Source organism: Manis pentadactyla, chromosome 8, assembly GCF_030020395.1.
Source record: "Manis pentadactyla isolate mManPen7 chromosome 8, mManPen7.hap1, whole genome shotgun sequence".
Taxonomy (NCBI): domain Eukaryota; kingdom Metazoa; phylum Chordata; class Mammalia; order Pholidota; family Manidae; genus Manis; species Manis pentadactyla.
The window spans coordinates 108,470,249-108,489,668 of NC_080026.1; the positions used below are offsets into that span (position 1 = coordinate 108,470,249).

General features: G+C 47.4%; 2 protein-coding genes across 6 annotated transcripts in view; both read left to right on the forward strand.

Moving 5' to 3' along the window:
- HOGA1 (4-hydroxy-2-oxoglutarate aldolase 1) overlaps window positions 1–19,420 on the forward strand; it is a 23,896-nt gene continuing 4,476 nt past the window's right edge. For 4 of the 5 annotated variants that reach the window (XR_008998977.1, XM_057506186.1, XM_057506184.1 and 1 more), the window contains exons 1-7: window positions 1–836; window positions 10,610–10,738; window positions 10,932–11,059; window positions 11,582–11,716; window positions 11,961–12,057; window positions 12,579–12,659; window positions 13,733–13,866. Coding sequence is in view for 4 of the 5 variants with exons in the window: in XM_057506186.1 (XP_057362169.1) it covers window positions 626–836; window positions 10,610–10,738; window positions 10,932–11,059; window positions 11,582–11,716; window positions 11,961–12,057; window positions 12,579–12,659; window positions 13,733–13,866 (915 nt within the window). In the remaining variant the exon portion in view is untranslated. The remainder of the gene's footprint in view (window positions 837–10,609; window positions 10,739–10,931; window positions 11,060–11,581; window positions 11,717–11,960; window positions 12,058–12,578; window positions 12,660–13,732; window positions 13,867–19,420) is intronic. The other variant, XM_036886429.2, reaches the window with a different exon arrangement.
- Window positions 3,056–10,572, forward strand: C8H10orf62 (chromosome 8 C10orf62 homolog). Its single transcript, XM_036886441.2, has 2 exons — window positions 3,056–3,068; window positions 3,976–10,572. The coding sequence occupies exons 1-2, from the start codon at window positions 3,056–3,058 to the stop codon at window positions 4,920–4,922; spliced, it is 960 nt and encodes a 319-aa protein (XP_036742336.2). The 3' UTR covers window positions 4,923–10,572.

Sequence of the window (19,420 nt, forward strand, 5' to 3'; positions counted from 1 at the left end):
AAATCTCTTCTCTTTGATTCTTCCCTGTGCCACCCCACCTCCCCAAAGACGCAGCATAGATCAGCTTCTTGATGCACTCGTCCTGGGCTCCCGTCCTGGGGACTGCTGTCCTGTAGGGCTGTGTGTAGCCAGCATAGGCTTGTCATGGGAGGAGCCAGGCAGCAGGGACGGGCAGCTGAGGGGCGGTGACCTCAGCTTCCCACCCAGCCAAGCTGTACCTCCCACAGGGCAGGGCCAGCTCAGCCAATCGGGTACAGCCTGGGAGCTCCCAGACACAAGACAGTGGGGGGCTTTGGGGCTGGGAACTGAGAGAGGAGGGCCCAGGCCCCCCACTGGAGATACTCTTTAGTGTGATAATGCCAGGAACCAGACCTCTGGCTGGCCGGAGGGACACTGGATTGTGGCATTTCTAAAGCTGCTCCCTGTGGGGAGGAGGACCCCCTAGGGCCTATAGGCCTAGCATTTGACCCTGGGGGCACCCAGCCCAGGCCTCCCCAGTGCTAACAAGTCAGGTAGCAGCAAATTTTTAACTAGACACATTGATCATTAACAGGGGGTAGAAAGGAGTCCAAACTCAGCTTCCCTTGTGGGCAGAGACCAGCTGGGCCTTGGGCCTCCTGCAGAGATGCTGGGCCCCCAGGTCTGGTCATCTGTAAGGCAGGGGCTGAGCAGGGGCTTGTCCAGAAACATGAGGGGCTGGGCCTCAGGGGAGGGGAGGAAGGTGGACATTGCAGGCATCTATCCCCCTGTGACCACCCCCTTCACTGCCACCGCAGAGGTGGACTATGAGAAACTGGAGGAGAATCTGCACAAACTGGGCACCTTCCCCTTCCGAGGTAAGTGGGGCCTGTCTGCTGTGGGACTCAGGGGAGATGTGAGTGACCCTGGTCTCCTCAGCCAGGACCAGAGGAGGATGCACAGCCTCTGGGCAACTGCTCAGGGACAGCCAGGTGCCCCGGGAGTCATTTTATTATGGAAAAAGAACAGGGGGCATTGGTCTGCCATCAGGAGACAGGTGGGAAGCTCCCTGATGGCTTGTGACCTTGACTGTCCCCTATTGTAAGCTGCTCAAGTGCCTTCTTAGCCCAGCATTATTGCAGGGATCAAACTAAATAATGGGTGTGAAAGTCCTTGTCAACCAGGCATTCTGCAGATGTGAGGGCACCTGGGGGTGTCACGTGGGGCACAGTGCCAGGCTCATCTCCCTCAAAGCCTTGTTTGCACACTCTCCACTGGGCGAAGCCTCCGCTGACAGATGAATTCCTGTCCTGGATCCTCTGACTCATTTACCCCTGTATACATGAGGCTTCCCCTTGCTGAGGTCACAGACCTCAACATACAACATATTTGTGACACTTCATGCAACAGAACCACAGGCACAAGGTATGAAGGTGGACGTGGTAAATTCCCATCCTGCCCTGCCCATCTCGTCCATAACCACGACAGTTCCCTGAGGGAGCCCTCACTAGTCCCATTTCCCAGATGAGAAGCTGGGGCTCAGGGTGACACACTCACTGGCCCAAGGTCACTCAGCTAATACATGGCTGGGCTGGGATTTGAACCTGGGTCTGGCTACACAGCCACGCTCTGTTTCGCTCTGCTGTACTGACTGCTGAGTCTCTAGACCAGAATATTCTAACAGAGTCCAGTTAGCACCAACTTTGGGAAAGGAGTGGTTCTGACCAAGGGGGTACATGGAGCAGTAAGGAAGGTGGGCTCGATTTCAATCATAGCTCTGCCACTGACTTAGCTGTGACATAATCTCTCTCAACCTCAGTCTCCCTGTCTGACAAATGGAGTAAAAATGTCTGTATCATAGGCTCACTGGGAGAAAAATCAGAGAATGCAAGAGGAAGCGTGCTGTAAATTGTAAAGAGTGATACACCCTAGAAGGTGTTGATCCAATGATGACACTTGTTATAAAGACAGTATGACTAACTCCATGGACAAAGCTGCTTTGTGACAGTGACTTCTGGCCTAAGACCCCATTCATCTCTCAGTGCTGAGGTGTTGTGACCCTTCCCGAGGGGACACTGAATGCTCCATTGGAAGCCCATGTTAAGCAGTGGCACCAACTCTAAGTAAATTTCTGCTGTGGCTCATGTCACTGGGGCCTGTAGGTCTGGGCTGAGGCCTAGGTCTCTTGAGGCAAAGTGAGAAGCTCCTTGAATCACTAAGAGGAGGGAAGATTCTGCTTCACCTTCCAGGTTCCAGGACAGCCTAGTGCAAGGCATGGGAAGTGGTCCTTGCATCCTGTATCCGCCTGCCACCCAGAGCATCCACAGAAACCCCAGGCTCTTCTCCGGACCCATCCTTCCCTCCCACCCACTCACTCCTGCAGAGGGTGTGGGGGTGCCTGGGAGCACGGGCTAGGGTGGATTTGGCAGGCTGTGGACCTCCCGTGCCCACACAACCCCACGCAGGCTCCTGCTCCCACCTTATCTCTGTCTTACCCACACACCAGGGAGGCAGTGGGCTGTGTAGAAGGAGCCTGGCATCTGCACTTAGAAGACCTGAGTAAGAATCCTGGTTCTGCCAATTCCAGTGACCTTGGAGAGCTGCTGAATTTCTCTAATCCAGTTTCCTCATTTTAGAATGGGAACTGAGCAGCAGGCTCAACACGTTCCTCCCAAGGAGCTCAACCATGAAGCCCTGGCACGGTGAACACAGACACAGGACCTTGTCACTGCTCCTGGGACTCAGCCAGAAAGCCAGGAAGGGAGTGTTGAGCAACTTCAGCTCTAAAATCAATGTTTCTCTTGTGCTATCCTGTCTTCTGCAGTAGGGTTTCAGCCCAACAGTCCAGGGCAGAATTTGAATAAAGAGTGTTCTTTTAAAATAAAAGTTGAAACTAGAGACTGGAGGGTGGAGCTGTTGCAGAGGGGACATTTCGCCCTGACCTCACTCCCACAAACAACCTCAAAGATGAACTTTGAACTGTTATTTTCAGATGAGGTTGTAGATGACCACAGAGCTATCCAGTGGGACAGGGGAGATGACAGTCCCCATAAAACCTTAAGCTTGTGTCTTACTCCCTTTGAATGTAGACTAGACCATGGTTTCTTGTGGTAAGATATAATATTTTTGTGGGTATTAAAGCCATTACTTTGTTAAAGTATTTTGTTAAAAATATCACAGTTTTTGCAACCCTATTTTAGCATTTCTTCATTTTTAAAAATGCATTCGATGCCTCTGAGGAAACCAAATAGAGTGGCTCAGGCCTGTTTCTACCCCGAGAGGCCCTGGATATAACTTGGGACTGTGGGCCAGGTTCTCAGTTGTCTCTGCCTTTGGAGAGCCTGGCCAGGTGGCCCACCTGCCTGCAACCGGAACTGTGCCCAACCTGGGCGTGGGGTGGGAGTGTGGGCAATTTCTGGGTTTGAAGATGTATCACTAAGGCAAGAGGGAGCAGCCCCCTTTCTGGAGTAACCCCAGAATCTGGAACCTGGTGAAGCTTCCTGTCCTATCTGTCCTGCCTTCTCAGCCCACTGTTTGTATCCCCCAGTTGTGATCTCCCTTTATTCTAGAATGAGCTCCTTCCTGGGCCCCTTTTCTTTCTGGACCCTGCTCCATAATGGGACTGGGACCTGCAGTGGGAATGAGATGAGCTAAGCGGGCAGTGAGGGTGGGCCTTAGGGTGGAAGGAGACACCAGCCTCAGGCAGCAGGAGTAGATGCCAGCCCAGCCGAGGGAGGTCCTTCAGCGGTGTCTAGCCTGACCCAGCAGCCTCTACACCCTGGAGACCACCGGATGGGGAGGGAGATAAACCAAAGACTGAGTTGCAGCATGGGTCACAAACAGAAGGCAGAATGGACTCAGAACTGGGGAAGTTGCCCTTCCACCAGCCTTGGGGACAGCTGTCTGGGCGGGATCTGGGCCTTAGGCAATGCCTGCCAGGCTTGATGTGAGAGATGCTGCGGCCTCTCTGCACCCCGCCCCCCAACCACCTTCCTCACAATAGGGTTTATTGCTGAGGCGGGAGGGGCATCCTAGGGAGGTGCAGCAGGAGATGGGGCCTGCCTGCCAGACACCTTTGGGGAGACTGCCCCTTCAAGCATGAGCCATACCATCCCGGCTCTCCCACTCCCAGTGTGCACTTAGCTCGGCCTGCCCAGCGTAGGGTCCTGGAGACCTTCTTGGAGCTCATCCAGCAGCCGTCATGCAAGGTGGTGCTGGCGACTGCCCTGTTACTTGGAGGTGGAGGCCTCCTGCTGTGGATTCAGAGGAAGAGGAGAAGGAAGACGCTCCCTGAGTCTGCACAAGGTGAACACGAGTCATCAGAATGCCACGGAACAAAGAATGAGGACTGGATCAAATCTTACTTCAGCTGCCTTTCTGAGGAGAAACTGGCCGCCTGCAGCAACATCAGCGCTGCTGGCAGCAGTGCTATCGTTGCCCCAACTGAGAGTGGCAGAGGGCAGGCTGGCAGCACAGTTCACGGGGAGACCTTCGCCATGAAGCAAGAAGGAGGCACAGCTTTTCGCCGGGAGCCCTTCACTAGCAAGCAGAGGATGTCTGGGTCCTCAGGGCCCAAAGAGACCCACAAGGAGTCTGGAAGAGCCTCATCCACAGATGAGGCCACGTGGGCCGCTGTGGCTGCCTGTGCCAAGGAGATTGACACTAAGGGACAGCATCTGGCTAACTCCATGTTGCAGTATGCCACAGCTTACCAGAACTCAGGCCACCTGGAGTCCAAGGACATCAACCAGGAGGAGCTGAAGGTCCTGGAGGAGGTGGAGATGAAGCTGAAAGGGAATTTCCTCAGCCAGCGGGAAACCACTATAGCTGGTGTGCACTACACACACAACTTCCCTGGCCACGGGCACCAAAGCCATCAGGGTTATCCAAGCCACCCAAGCCATCAGAGCCACAGCCTTCCCAGCCACAGCCATCAGCCCTACCACCCCTTTGAAGCCAAGTAACTACATACGAGATGCCCCTTCCCCCAGCAGGACTGGCACACAATTGTAGGCTTGTTTTCTCTCTTTGGGGCAACCTATGAGGCCCAGGGTGAGCTGCCCAAATCCCTTCTTCCTCAGGCCCCACAGGGGTCCTGGGCCCTTCTGACTCTCTGAGTGGAGTCTGCCACAGGAGATGGCCATTGGTGGAAGGAGAGCTGGGAGAAAGCAAAGCAGCTGAAACTCACTCACAAGCTCCTACAGACCAGCCAAGAGCAGACAAGGCAGATCCCAGGGACGGCTGAGTGCCTGCAACCGAGCCAATAAAGCCTGGCATACCTTCCATCTGTGTCTGGGAGCTGTGTGGCCAGCCTCAGGCCTGGGCAGGGACGAGGGGAGAGGCCTCTTCTCTCACAGCCCCTCCATGGGCCTTGGCCTGGGGCCTTCTCCCTGGGTTGGTGTAAGACTCCATCAGTGGGCTTCCCTGGGTCTTGATTTCTGGGGATGGGTATGTCCAGGGCTCAATACTCACCACCCTGCTGTTGCCAGGAAAGGAAGAAATGGCCAGGTGTTGGAAGGAATGGGGAGAAACAGCTTTCAGAAGTGAGTAAGTAAGCAGGGCGAGACACTGGCCACCTATCCTCTTGGTGCCATTCTCACCCTGTTTACTGCTTCTGAGATCGTGTGGTGTCCCCTGCTGCAGTTCTCTCTTCCTGCCCATCTGCTGCCCGGGGCCCTCTGTGTGCCACCTGCCTTCAGAGCTGTTGTGCTATATACTCTCTCTGCTTGTTTATTTACTGCTGCTGGGGTAACCACTACTGCTAGTACTACTACCTAGTAGGATTATTAGTACTACCAGAGCTCCCTCTTGAGTTTTTAGTACATGCCATGCTCTGTGTTCAGTGTTACAGCACATCTCCATGAGGAAGGTATTATATTACCTCCATTTTGCAGATAAGGTACCTGAGGCTCAGAGATGTAATTTGCCTGAGATGGCCTAGACACTAAGGGATGTCGCTGGAGTCAGGGTCCAGCTTTGCCTAACTCCAAAGCCCACACCCCTCATTCTGCCCTCTGCTGCATTCCAGTCTGAAGCCCACTGTCCTCAGATGGGTCTACCTCGCACATACTTGTCCTGTCCTCTTCTCACATGTCCTGACACTTTCTGGGCCTTCCTGTAAACCTGGGACTCTCCCTGACTACTCTTCCTGCATCCCAAGAAATCATTTCTGGGGCAAGGGGTGACCCCCAGTTAGGCAGTTAAAGAGAGGCAACCATCTCCCCCATGAAACTTGAGAAGTCAGCTATGCAGTGCTCTCTTACCTCCAGTGACTCCTTTACATAGAAGTTTCTTAGCATTTGCATCTATTATGGATTTACCAGTGGTTCCCAGCCTGCGGGCTTCAACTCCAGGGAGAAAGTGACCAGAATCATTGCACAGGTTGGATAAATCTGTAAATCCCCTAAAGGTTGCCAATTGATCTTATGAAGCATAATTGAGAGTATTTACATATTTTTGACATTATTAATAAGTGACTTTATAGAAATGTTGATATATACATGTGTCAAAATACTTCCTAATAAAAATCTTAATTGGAAAAAATGGGCTCAGTCACACTGGAAAATGTTGAAAGCTGCTAAATTAGACAAAAATCAAGATGGGCAATGTTTAGCTTCTGAAAGTGATTGTTAAAATGCACAAAATGCATGCATGTATATGGAAGACCTTAAATCTTTTATTACAAGCTTATTGTATCAAATTTCAGATTAGCTAATTATGACTTTGGAATCTAAGAAAGTTTCAAACTGGCAAAGTTCAGATAAAGTCTTTAGTTAATTGTACCAATGTTAATTCTCTGGTTCTGATAATTGTACTATAGTTAGGTAAGACATTATTATTGGTGGGGGAAGGGTGAGAAATGTATGGAAATCTCCTGTACTCTTTTTACAACTTTTCTATAAATTTAAAAGTAGCTCAAAATTAAAAGTTAAAAAAGTTTCCAGACAGTTTAGTTATGAGTCATGTCAGGGTACTACAGTTGTGCTGTAAGGAGAATGGCTTCTAAGCAGCCAACTCAAATATATACTCTTGATAAGAATATTTTAACCCAAGAGAATGGGTTAAATCATTGTTCAGCTAGATACAAGGAAGAGTAGTTAACAGCACTGGACTCTTGTCTGAGAGTCAGCTGGAGGGTGGCTTCCCAGATCAGTGCTAAATTCTGCTAAAGCTCGTCAGGAAATTGCTTAAGCGTTTTATCAGGAATGCCCATTTCTTTCCCATGGGAGGTTATGAATGACATCACACAAAAAAGTTCTGCCCTAGTTCAAGTTTGGGACAATTTTTCTGTTATATAACAAACTGTCAATACATAACAATACAGGCAGTGTACTAAATGTCATGGAGGCCACACTGAGGGGGACCAAACCTGATCTTGATGATTCTAGGCAAAGTAGGACAAAGGCTATGCAAGGAGAACAAAATGCTATGGCGTGCAAAGGGGAGGAGAATTGAGAAACAGTTTTGTGGACCTCACAGCATTTGAGGAGTTGCAACTAGAGAGGATGTTCCCAGCAGATGGGAAGAGTAAAAGCATAGCGGTAGAGGCAGGAAGGTGGCAGTGTATCTGGGGGACCTTGACTGTCAGTTTGGCTGGAGGGGAACATTTAGAGATAGACCAAAGGTAGGAAGAAAAGCCAGAAAAGTGACTCAGAAGCTTAGAGCCCAGGAGGATTTAAGAGACCATACAATCCAATTTCTTCATTTTATGGCAGTGACCAGTTTGAGAAATTTTGCCTAATCCCACAGGTGGGGGTGGGGGAGATTGAAGGCTTCGGAGGGATCCCAGGAAGACTTCTCAGAGGAGGTGGCAATGATGATGGAACAAGGGGCATAACAGTAAGGGAGACTGTGATTCCTTTTGGCCACACTAAGTCCCCATGTTGCTTGTGCATCCCCAACCCCCAACACACTCCTCTTCCCATGCCACTCTGGCTCCCCAGAGCAGCCAGCATAACCATGGGGGCAAAAAGTAGCTTCTGAAATGAGTTTTTTGTCATAAATCTGGAGGAGGACTGTGAAATCCCTGAGGGCAACCTCCCCTTCCACACCAGCCATCGTCTTCCACCTCAAATTGAAGGCTGTCACCTTCCTGATTTAAGGCTTGAGCACCTACTCTAGACTCATTAATAATTACAGCTAACAGTTACTGAGTGCCAGGTTCTGTTCTAAGCACTTTACAAATAATATCTCAGTTAAGCTTCATTACCACCATTTCAGGAGGGTACTAATATTATACCCATTTTTCACTTGAGGAAGCTGGGGTTTTAAGCCATTTGCTCAAGATCTCCTAGCTGATGAGGGGCCACTCTGAGAGTTGAGCCCAGGCTCCTCTGAGTTCAGACCCTATGCATCTGACCCTGTAACACTGTTCCACGCTTCTCCATCCCTCACCACTCACTCCCCTCACTCCTGGCCCATCCAGGCCCCGGGCCTTTACCTCTCTACTTCCCTCTCTACACCAGGGAAGGCATGTGGGCCTAGACTGGACCTCTAGCCAAGGAGAAGGAGGGGGATCCTTGTGACAATCAGTTCACAGATTTCAAAGTGCTTTCATGTACATTTTCTTATTTGAGCCTTTAAAACAGCCCTATAGGAGTGTTTTACAAGTGTAAGTAGGACTGAAATGATTCTATTGTCATCCCATAGAAAAGGAAATGGAGACTCAGAGATGTGCTGTGACTTGCTCAATAGGCAGAGGTGATTTGGGTCCATCTGACTTCATCACACCCCCACTTCCCTAGCCTGGATTTTTTCCTTCTGGGGAGTCAGGCCTGGGTCAGATGCTCCCTTAAATGAGACAAGCGAGAGGCTTCCAGGAGTCTTCAGCCTAGAGTCCTGCTTCAGCCCTGACAGGGTGCAAGACCGGCTGTAGGCCAGGAACTGACCACCAGAATAAAAGGGGACTTGGGAGTGGATGACCATGGCTGAAGGGGTGGCCACAGCAAGAACCCGCCCAGCCCCCTTCAAGGGAAGGCAGCAGCAGGGTTGGGAAGGGAGATGTCTCTGGCATTCACATAGAAGAAGTAGTGAAAGCCTGATGTCTAACTCTGAGGGTGCTGGTCGAGTCGTGGCTGGGCTGGAGCCTGCTCCCAGTTGGCAGCTCCGCATATGGAGATGGCACACTGGCAAAACACAGGGGCCCTGCACAGCAAGACAAGAGGCTGCTAACCTGACATGGAGGAGCTGACCTGAGGAGCAGGCAATCTAACAGAAGCCAAAAGTTATTTGCCTACAGATGTTCCCTGCAATGTTACCAAGGCAAAACATGGGGAAAAACGCTAATACCCAGTGAGCTATTTGGCAATCACTCAGTGGAATCTAATGAACAAAGGTTTGTGGTGTAAAGTTGACTCTACATCACACTGTGTCCCCTTAAGGATGACTCACGGGAACAATCTCTCTTGGTTCCAGTGCCAGGAAACTGTTTCTTCAGGGCAGCTGCTTTGCTTTTATCTTGAGTTCTGCATATCTGTCAGCTGACCACATTTCCCTTTTAGCTTTGACTGTCGGGAAGCTTCAAGTCAAATTTATGGCCCATCTTTCACAACTGTATGGCAGGGGATTTATGTGTCAGTATCTCTCCTAGCTTTCTTTACTTTCTCCTAAACAGTCTTCTGTTTATCAGTAATCTTGTATTCTGTGCTGTATTTGTCAGCAAAATAAGGAAAATATTTTTGGAATGGAATAGAGAGGAGAAAGAAAAGAAGAGGAAAGAAAGTTAAGTGAAAAATGCTGAGAAGAAAATAGTTTCCTAACATTCCCGTCAGATTCAGTGGAAGAATATCAATTCTACTGGTCTCTTATGGGCATAAAAGGGTTGACACCTTTAACTGGTATTGTTAGAAACCTCTCAAATGATTGTAAAACAGGAAAATTAAAATAAAATAATGAAATGTCACTTTTCTCCCAGAAAACTGGCAAAATTTCTTTCTGATAATACCAAGTGTTGTCATGGATGAGCACTATCAGACTCTTCTATGTGCTGATGGGGCATGGACTGGCTAATTAGTGAAAATTAGCTAATTGGCATGTGAAAATGCACATACATGTGACTCAGAGATTATACACCTAAGTAAACGGGAGAGAAACTCTTGGCTGTGGGCACAGAAAACTTTACAGAAAATGTTTTAGCATTGTTTGTAATAGCAAAGTAAAGAAGGAAACATTCTAAGTGTCCTCAGAGAGAGAAAAATAAATGATGATCTAACCTCACAATAGAATGTTACATAGTAATTAAAATGAATGATCACAGCTACATGTACCACAACGGGCAAAGCTCAAAGCATAAGCTTGAACAATAAAAGCAAACTGCAGAAGGTTATATAACTTTGATTCCATTTCTAAAAAGTTTACAATGACAAAAACCATATTACACCTTGTTTATGGGTCCACATGTATGTCTTAAGGATAGAAAGACATGGATGGAAACAATAAAGGCCTGAGTCAGGACAGTAAGAAGAGGAAGGAGAAGGTGATCAGGGCAGGTTTGTCATGGGTACATGCATGTAGATTATATGATGATCTACTCTTTTGGGTATGACTAAAACATTTCATTAAAATGAAGAATGGTGTGAACACTGCCATTGCAACTGGGTAAAAAGTTCTGGTTGGGAAGATGTCCATGGCTGTGATGGGGCCTCTCTCGCAGGCTTTGTGGTCCAGGGCTCCAATGGTGAGTTCCCCTTCTTGACCAGCAGCGAACGCCTGGAGGTGGTGAGCCGTGTGTGCCAGGCTTTACCGAAGGACAAGCTCCTGTTAGCTGGCTCTGGCTGCGAGTGTGAGACCATAAAGCCCTGGGCCTGTGGGAGGCTGGGTATGGGGGCCAGGCTCCTTGGCTCTGGGCTGGGTTCAGTCTATTTGTTCTGTCTCTTGAGCACCCCTTGCTTGCCCCAGGGTCCTAGCCCAGCCCTTCTTCCTCTTTCTCTCGCCTTCTGTGGCCTGTAGGGAAGACTCCCTCTTTCCTCCTGCAGCCACTCAAGCCACAGTGGAGATGACCGTGAGCATGGCCCAGGTCGGGGCCGACATTGCCTTGGTGGTGACCCCATGCTACTATCGGGGCCGCATGAGCAGCAGCGCCCTTATTCACCACTACACCAAGGTGAGTGTGACAGGTGGGCATGGGTTTTTAGGCTGGCCACCAAGGGGAGGATGCATGAGGCGGAGACCCTGCCTAGGGAGAGGAGACAAGACAAACTGGGAGCAGAGACAAGAGTGGTGATCCTGCTTCCCATGAAAGGCAGCTATGGGAAAGGGGAGGGATTGCCACCACGTCCCAGCTGTGCAACACTGGGCAACTAACATAATCACACTGTGCCGCTGTTTCCTCCCCTCTCAAATGGGAGGAATAATGGTATCTTCCCCATGCATTTGTTTGGAGAACTAAATTGGATCAAAACATAAGGGACTTAGAACTTGGCCTGACACATAGAAAGGGCCCACTGAAGAGTGCCCATTATTACTACTTACAACAGGGTATGGAGCTCTGTGACCTCTAGTCCAGCAGGTGGGCTTGTCCAGGTAGCCCTGCAGTGACCAGGCCCAGACCTGTTGGTGTTGGGCAGAGCCTCAGGCTGCTTGGGCATGTGGCAGCTGCCCTCTCCCCCTCCTTTGCACCCCTCAGGTTGCTGACCTTTCCCCAATTCCTGTGGCGTTGTACAGTGTCCCAGCCAACACTGGGCTGGACCTGCCTGTGGATGCAGTAGTCACGCTTTCCCAGCACCCAAATATCGTGGGCATCAAGGACAGCGGTGGTGATGTGAGCGGCAGCAGCTCCTGGCTGGGTGCCCCTTCTCTTTTGCTACCACCTCAGGGCAGCTCTGGGGTCTGCTTCCGTCCTAGAGGCCTGCTTGCATTCTTTCGGTCATGTGGACTTCCTGGGGCTTTTTCTAAGTTTCAGGGCATCTCTCGGGGCCTGGGTTTCATTCTCCCGCACTTGCCCAGTCCTCTCTAGGCCAGCACTGAGTCTGGGTCCAGCTCTCATGCCCAGTTTGCTGCTGCAGGTGACCAGGATTGCGCTGATTGTTCACAAGACCAAGAGGCAGGATTTCCAGGTGTTGGCTGGATCGGCTGGCTTCCTGCTGGCCAGCTATGCCGTGGGTAAGGCCTCCCTCTGCTCTCACACTATGATGGGTGACCCAGATACACCCAGGCAGCTGGGGTCTGTTGGGAGAGACCGTGGGGGCTGGGGCTTGCTCTGCAGAGGGACTTGGCCATCCTGCCTACTTGAAAAACCTCAGAAGTCCAGTATGCTGCTTGCTTATTTGAATACTGGGTGCTTGTGGATGAACTTTTCTGGGCTGAGGAGGGTAGCCATGAACCGTCTCTGGCCTGTAGTTGGGATGCCTGCAGTTTCCAAGTCCTGAGCTCTCTGTTTAGGTAACAGATTTAGCTTCTCTAATCTCACCTTGTAAATCATTCTGTAAGGGCAGAGGCCTTGGGGCCCTCCCCTCTAGTCTGGGAGTCCGTTTTCCCCTCTCCTGGTCCCAGGCCAAAATGAATGGTCAGACCCATAGGGTTAAGCCAAGAATCTTCAGCTGCCTGATCAGATTCTGTTCCAGTCCAGGGTCCTAGGAATGCCACCTAATTAGACCAACTGTTTTTGTCTGTTCTGGGTCAAGGTCTTTGGGTTAAGGTTGGATTTGCACCCTGGAGAAGAGAGGATGGGGAGTTTCTGCTCCCTTCAGCTGGATCCCCAGCAGGTAGATAGACTGGGTTACTTTCCCACGCTGCAGGGAAAATGCTGGAAAATTGCACTTGCTCCAGGGGGCAGTGATGGTTCCTATCTTCTCTGGTCTCCACAGACTCTGGCTTGTTGTCTAGGTCCTTGCACATCTTTCCTCTGCCATGTCACTATCTTTAAATTGCAGGGGAAGAATCAGAAGGGGACCCATGTACGCCTCATTCCCGAGAGTAGGGTAGATTGTAAGAACACAGGGTCTGGAGGTCAGGGAGTCTGAGCTGGGATCTCAGCCCTGCCATTTAGTCACTGACTACTGCTGAGCAAGGCACTCACCCTCTCTGGGTCCAAGTTTCTGCTCTGTAAAGCAGGGAGGTGTTGTGAGAATTCAAAAGGGTTGGCCCTGTGTCTGCATGGTGGCCAGCACATGGGAGGAATCAGTAAACAGCAGCAATATTAGCTTATTACAGATTTCCTGCTCTCTAGTCTTGAGGCCACTGTCCTTAAGGTCACTCCTAACTAGCCTTAAAAATCACATTCACAGGCTGGCAGAAGTGGCAGGGCCTTCTGAGATCACGGCCAGCCCACTTTCATTGCCCAGATGAGAACAAAGAGGATCAGGAGGTCTATGATTGTGCCAGTTCATGTAGCCAGTAAGAAGAAATACATGGTCTCCTGTGTCCAGAGCTCTTTCCAACCCCCACCACTGTGCCAGGCTAAATTCACTGGGGGTAGTGAGATTTCAGAAGAGTGGCTTCCTGTCCACTCCACTCCCTTCCAGGACTGCTGAAACCAGAGGAGCATGAAGGTGTCAACCAGCAGCGGGGTTTTACTCTCAGGGGCTGGGGGTGCAGGGAAGGCATGTCCTTGAGTCAGTCTTCAGTCTCTCTTCCCTGGCCCTCAGCCTGCAGAACACAGCCTGCGACAGCCTTAGAAATCTGCGCTTGGTGGACTCAGGCTTGCCTTTGACATGGCCAACCGGTGATGTAGAAATCATATCCAATCTCCCCAGAATAAAGAGGGCTGGGAACTAGGGTTTGGAATTCTCTGTGAGAAGAGGCTCTAACTGATGTTCTGCACCTTACTCTGGGGCAGGAGCTGTTGGGGGCGTGTGTGCTCTGGCCAATGTCCTGGGGGCACAGGTGTGCCAGCTGGAGCGACTCTGCCTCACAGGGCAATGGGAGGATGCCCAGAAGCTGCAGCACCGCCTCATTGAGCCAAACACTGCGGTGAGCTCCCAGCTGATGGCACCAAAAGGGCAGGGGCATGAGGGAAGAAGTGGGGGTGGGTACTGTGTCTTCATAGGAGCAGGAGCCAGAGCAGGCACAGGGGGCCCCAGTCTCTTCCCTTGCAGAAAGTCCTTTTAGAGAACATCCCAGTGTGGGGACTCCTTGCGCCTCCCCAGAAAAATCTTGACTTCAGACAAAATTGATGCCCATTGGTTCTCAAATTTAAGTGTGCATTTGAATTCATTTAGGGAGCTAGTTAAAATCCTAATCCTTTAGACCCAGGAATATGCATCGAGACATTCTGGGTGGTTATGATATCAATAACCCTAGGACCTTACTTGCAGATACGTTGCCTAGAGAGAGTGAGCCGTGGGCCTTTGTAGCAACTTTATCAGGGGCCAGATTCTGAACAACAGAATAATTGGGAGTAGTAGAGGAACTAGAAGGCCAGAGATACTCAGAGCTCAGATTCCCATGAGAGTTCTGCCTTCAAACAAGCTATTCTGCAGTCAGAGTCAGACCATTGTATCTCAGTGCTGTGCTGGGCAAGTGAAGGAGAAGGGCCAAGATGCGGGGCCTGTCAAGTGCAGGCAATGCTTTGCACAGCCACGTTGGAGTCTGAGGGAAAAAGAAAAATATGTGTCCCTGTAGACATGTGTTTATGTATATTTTTAAATTTTTATTTTGAGATAATTGTAGATTCACATGAAATTGTAAGAAATAATACAGAGAGAATCCATATACCCATTCCCCAGTTTCTCCCTCGTGGTAACATCTTACAATACTATAGGACAACCAGGATTCTGACAGTGACATGGTCAAGATGCAGAGTATTTTTATCACCACAAGGATCCCTCATTTATGCTTTTATAGCCATACCTACTCACCTCCTGCCCCCACCCCTTCCAACCCCTGGCTACCAATGTTCACCATTTTTATAATGCTGCCAGTTGGAGACTGTTATATAAATGGAATCATGTAGTATATAACCTTTTGAGATTGGCTTTTTTTTCACTCAGCATAATTCTCTGGAAATTCAACTAGGTTGTTGCATGTATCAATAGTCCATTCCTTTTTACTGATGAGTATTCTTTCATGGTATGGCTAAACCACAGCATAGTTAACCATTTACCTGTTGAAGGACAGCTGGGTTGTTTCCAGTTTGGGGCTATTTAACACTGCTATGAACATTCATGTAAAGGTTTCTGTGTGACCATAAGTTTTCATTTTTCTGGGATAAATACACAGTTGGTGGGTCATATGATGGTTGCATATTTACTTTTCTAAGTTGCTAAACTGTTTTCCAGAGTGGCTGTACCATTTTACATTTGTGTCTATGTAAATATATGAGTGACCCAATTTCTCTGCATCCTCACCAGCATTAGGTGTTGTGACTATTTTTTATTTTAGCCATTCTGATAGGTGTGTAGAGACACTTTACTGTGGTTTTAATTTACATTTCTCTAATGGCTATATTTTTATTAAAGTATCATTGATATACAATCTTATGATGGCTTCACATACACAAAACAGTAGTTCAGCATTCACCCATATTATCAAGCCCTCATCCCCTCCATTACAGTCACTGTCTATCAATGTAGTAAGATATTATGGGGTCATTAATTGTATTCTCCATGCTGTACTGCTGTCCCAATGACCTACCTATGTTGTGATTGTGAAGTATAGTGCCCCTTAATCCCCTTCTCCCTCTCCAGCCACGCTTCCCCTTTGGTAACCACTAGTCCCTTCTTGGTATTTATGAGTCTACTGCTTTTTTTTGTTCTGTTTCACTTTATTTTTATACTCCACAAATGAGTGAAATCACCTGGTATTCGTCTTTCTCCACCTGACTTATTTCACTGAGCATAATACCCTCTAGACCCATCCATGTTGTAAATGGCAGGATTTCTTTTCTTTTTATGGCTGAATAATATTCCGTTGTGTATATGTACCACATTTTCTTTATCCATTCATCTGTTGATAGACATTTAGATTGCTTCCATATTTTGGCTATTATAAATAGTGCAGTAGTAAACATAGGGGTGCATATGTCTTTTCGAATCAGGGATTTTGTTTTCTATGCGTAAATTCCTAGGAGTGAAATGACTGGGTCAAATGTGGCTAATGTTATTGAACATCTTTTCATCTATTTACTTGCTCTATCTATATCCTCTTAAATTAAACAGTTGTTTATGTCTCTTGCCCACTTTCTAGCTGGATTGTTTGTTTTTTACTGTTGAGTTTGGAAAGTTCTTTTTATCTTCTAGATACTAGTCCTTTGTCAGATATGTGGTTTGCAGATATATTCTTACAGTCCATAGCTTGTCTTGTCATACTTTTTTTTGAGTTATTTTTTATTTTTTATTTTATTTTATTTTGGTATCATTGATCTACAATTACATGAGCAACATTATGGTTACTAGACTCCCCCCCATCATCAAGTCCCCACCACATACCCCATTACAGTCACTGTCCATCAGTGTACTAAGATGCTATAGAGTCACTACTTGTCTTCCCTGTGTTGTACAGCTCTCCCCGTGCTCCCTCTACATTATGTCTGCTAATCGTAATGCCCCTTTTTCCCCCTTGTCCCTCCCTTCCCACCCATTCTCCACAATCCCTTTCCCTTTGGTAACTGTTAGTCCAATCTTGGGTTCTATGAGTCTGCTGCTATTTCGTTCCTTCAGTTTTTTTCTTTGTTCATATACTCCACATATGAGTGAAATCATTTGGTACTTGTCTTTCTCTGCCTGGCTTATTTCACTGAGCATAATACCCTCTAGCTCCATCCATGTTGTTGCAAATGGTAGGATTTGTTTTCTTCTTATGGCTGAATAATATTCCATTGTGTATATGTACCACATCTTCTTTATCCATTCATCTACTGATGGACACTTAGGTTGCTTCCATTTCTTGGCTATTGTAAATAGTGCTGCGATAAACGTAGGGGTGCATCTGTCTTTTTCAAACTGGGCTGCTGCATTCTTAGGGTTGTCTTGTCATACTTTTAACGGTGTTTTTGCAGAACAAAAAGTTTTTAAGTTTGATGAAATCTAATTTATTGATATTTTCTTTTATGTTTATGCTTTTTGATACCAAGTCTAAAACACTTTGCCTAGCACTAGATTGTGAAGATTTTCTTGTTTTTTCTCTAAAAGTTTTATAGTTTTACATTTTAGAAGTCCATGACCCATTTTGAGTTAATTTTTGTGTAAAATGTGAGACTTAGGTAGAGGTTCTTTTTGTGTGTGTGTGCCTATGGATATCCACTTGCTCCGGCACCAGTTGTTAAGAGCTGATCTTTCTTTCATTGAAAGGCTTTTACACCTTTGTCAAAAATCAGTTGGGCGTATTTGTGTAGGTCTATTTCTAGGTTCTCTATTCTTTCCATTGATCTATGTGTCTGTCTCTGCAAAACCACACAAGATTGTTCTAAAATTTATATGGAAAAGCAAAGGAGTTGGAATAGCTAAAACAATTATCGGGGGGAAAAAAAGAACAAAGTGGGAGGAAATAGTCTACCTGATAGAAAGATTTATTATATGCCAACAGTAATCAAGTCTCTGTGGTATTGCTGAGGGTGTTGACTTTTGTCAAATGCTTTTCTGCATTGATTGATATGATCATGTGAATTTTTTCCTCTTGATTCTGTTAATATGTTAGATTACATGAATAATTTTCTAATGCTGAACCAGGCCTGCATATTAAACCTGGGATCCTAATTCTAATCGCCACTTGCACATGGCATATAATTTTTTATATGTTGCTGAATTCCATTTGCTAATATTTTGTTAAAGATTTTTCTATCTATACTCATGGGTGATATTGGTATATAGTTTTCCTTTTTCTAGATACTACCCTTTGTCTGATTTTGGTATCCTGGTACCAATAGTTTCAAGTGATTGGGAAGTATTCTCTCCTCTTCTCTTTTCTGAAAAAGACTGTGTAGAATTGGTGTTAAATCTTCTTTGAACATTTCTTAGATTTTTCCAGTGAGACCATCTGAGCCTGGAGATTTCTTTTTGGGGAGTGTTTTTTAAATTACAGCTCTGCACTAGGCCTCTACTGAGACCTCCCTGGCCAGAAGGGGCAGGAATGCCTCCTTGCGGGAATGTCTCCTTGTTTCTTCCCTCTGTGGTCTGCACTGGAAGTTCTGACTTCCCTCACTATGCCTCTTCTGAAACCAACCCCTTGGAGGCGGGGCACACTCTACTCCTGCATCAGGAATTGGGGGAGAAGTTCTGGTTCCCAGTTCAGCCTTTGGTGGCTTGGTTGGGGGTGAGGCCACAGTTATTTCTGGGGTGTTTGCTGGAGTAGAGTGGTTATTATCTAAAAGTTTTCTGTCTTGCTAAGCTGCCCCTTTCCCAGTCCTTGGCCAAAGAAAAGGCTTTTGTTGGGGATCTTACTGTCTGTGCCCATTGGCATTTTAGAGTTGTCAGCTTCATCAGCTCCAAGTCTGGACCAGGGAACTCACCACTTGTTGTTCCTTGGGTCCCAGGGGCCCTAGCTGGTCTTCCTTCATTCTACCTTTTGGAATCTCCTTATGTCTGTTTTTGTATAATGTCCAAAGTTTTCTAGTTGTGAGGAATAGGGAAAAGTACATCTATTCCCATCTTCTTAGAAGTGGAAATGGAGTGTTTTCTAAATGATTATCCCCCCCACCAGAACATTAGTTAAGAATTTTTTTGAAAAAATTAAAAAGTAGGTATGTTAAAACTTACAGCATTCTTTTAGTTTTAAATATTTTATCTATACCAAGATAATAATCTATTATAATTTTATTTTCCTGGCTTGAATGGAAGCAACCTCATCAGATGTTTTTTTTCTAAATCTATTTCTAGAAAAAATTAACCATTAGAAAATACACAAAACATGTATAGAGGGACACACTTTTGCCTCAGACTACAATATGGCAGGACATGGACCTATTGGACCCTTCTTTTAAAACACTGACATTTTATTCATCATGATTCTTTTGCATTGATTTTGATTTTTTAAAAATATTACAGTAAGTATTATTTATCCTGATAACCGAGCTTTTTGGCCTCCCCTTAAGGTTTGCATCAGAAGCAACAGTGCTAGAGTGAACTGGGTAATGTGTTGTTTGGGTAAAGTGGAGAGTGGCTCCAGATTTCCCTCATAGCTTATATCTTTCCCTCAAAGGGGCAGAATGATTCATATTTAGAGAAAGGACAGCCGAGGAGGCAAGTATGAGCCTCCCTGGATGTGGAAGTTCTCATGGGAGAGGATGCTCTATAAATAGGATGTAAGAACTGCAGAAATGAGGGCCTTCAGCTGAGCCTCATCAGGGCACAGGCTGTCCTGTACACAGTGGACATTCCACTGGGGTGGAGCCTCCGCTCTCCCACTCCCATCCACCTGCAAGAAGGTCCTGGAACCTGCGTACTACCAGGACAGTTAGGGGAGGAGCATTCAGGACTCTTGGGGTCTGGTCTTGGAGTGGTGTCTTTCTCTTCCAATTCTTGTGACATGGAGCAGGTGTTGTTATCACCTCATTTTACAAAAAAAGCAGCATGAACTACCCCTTGGGAGG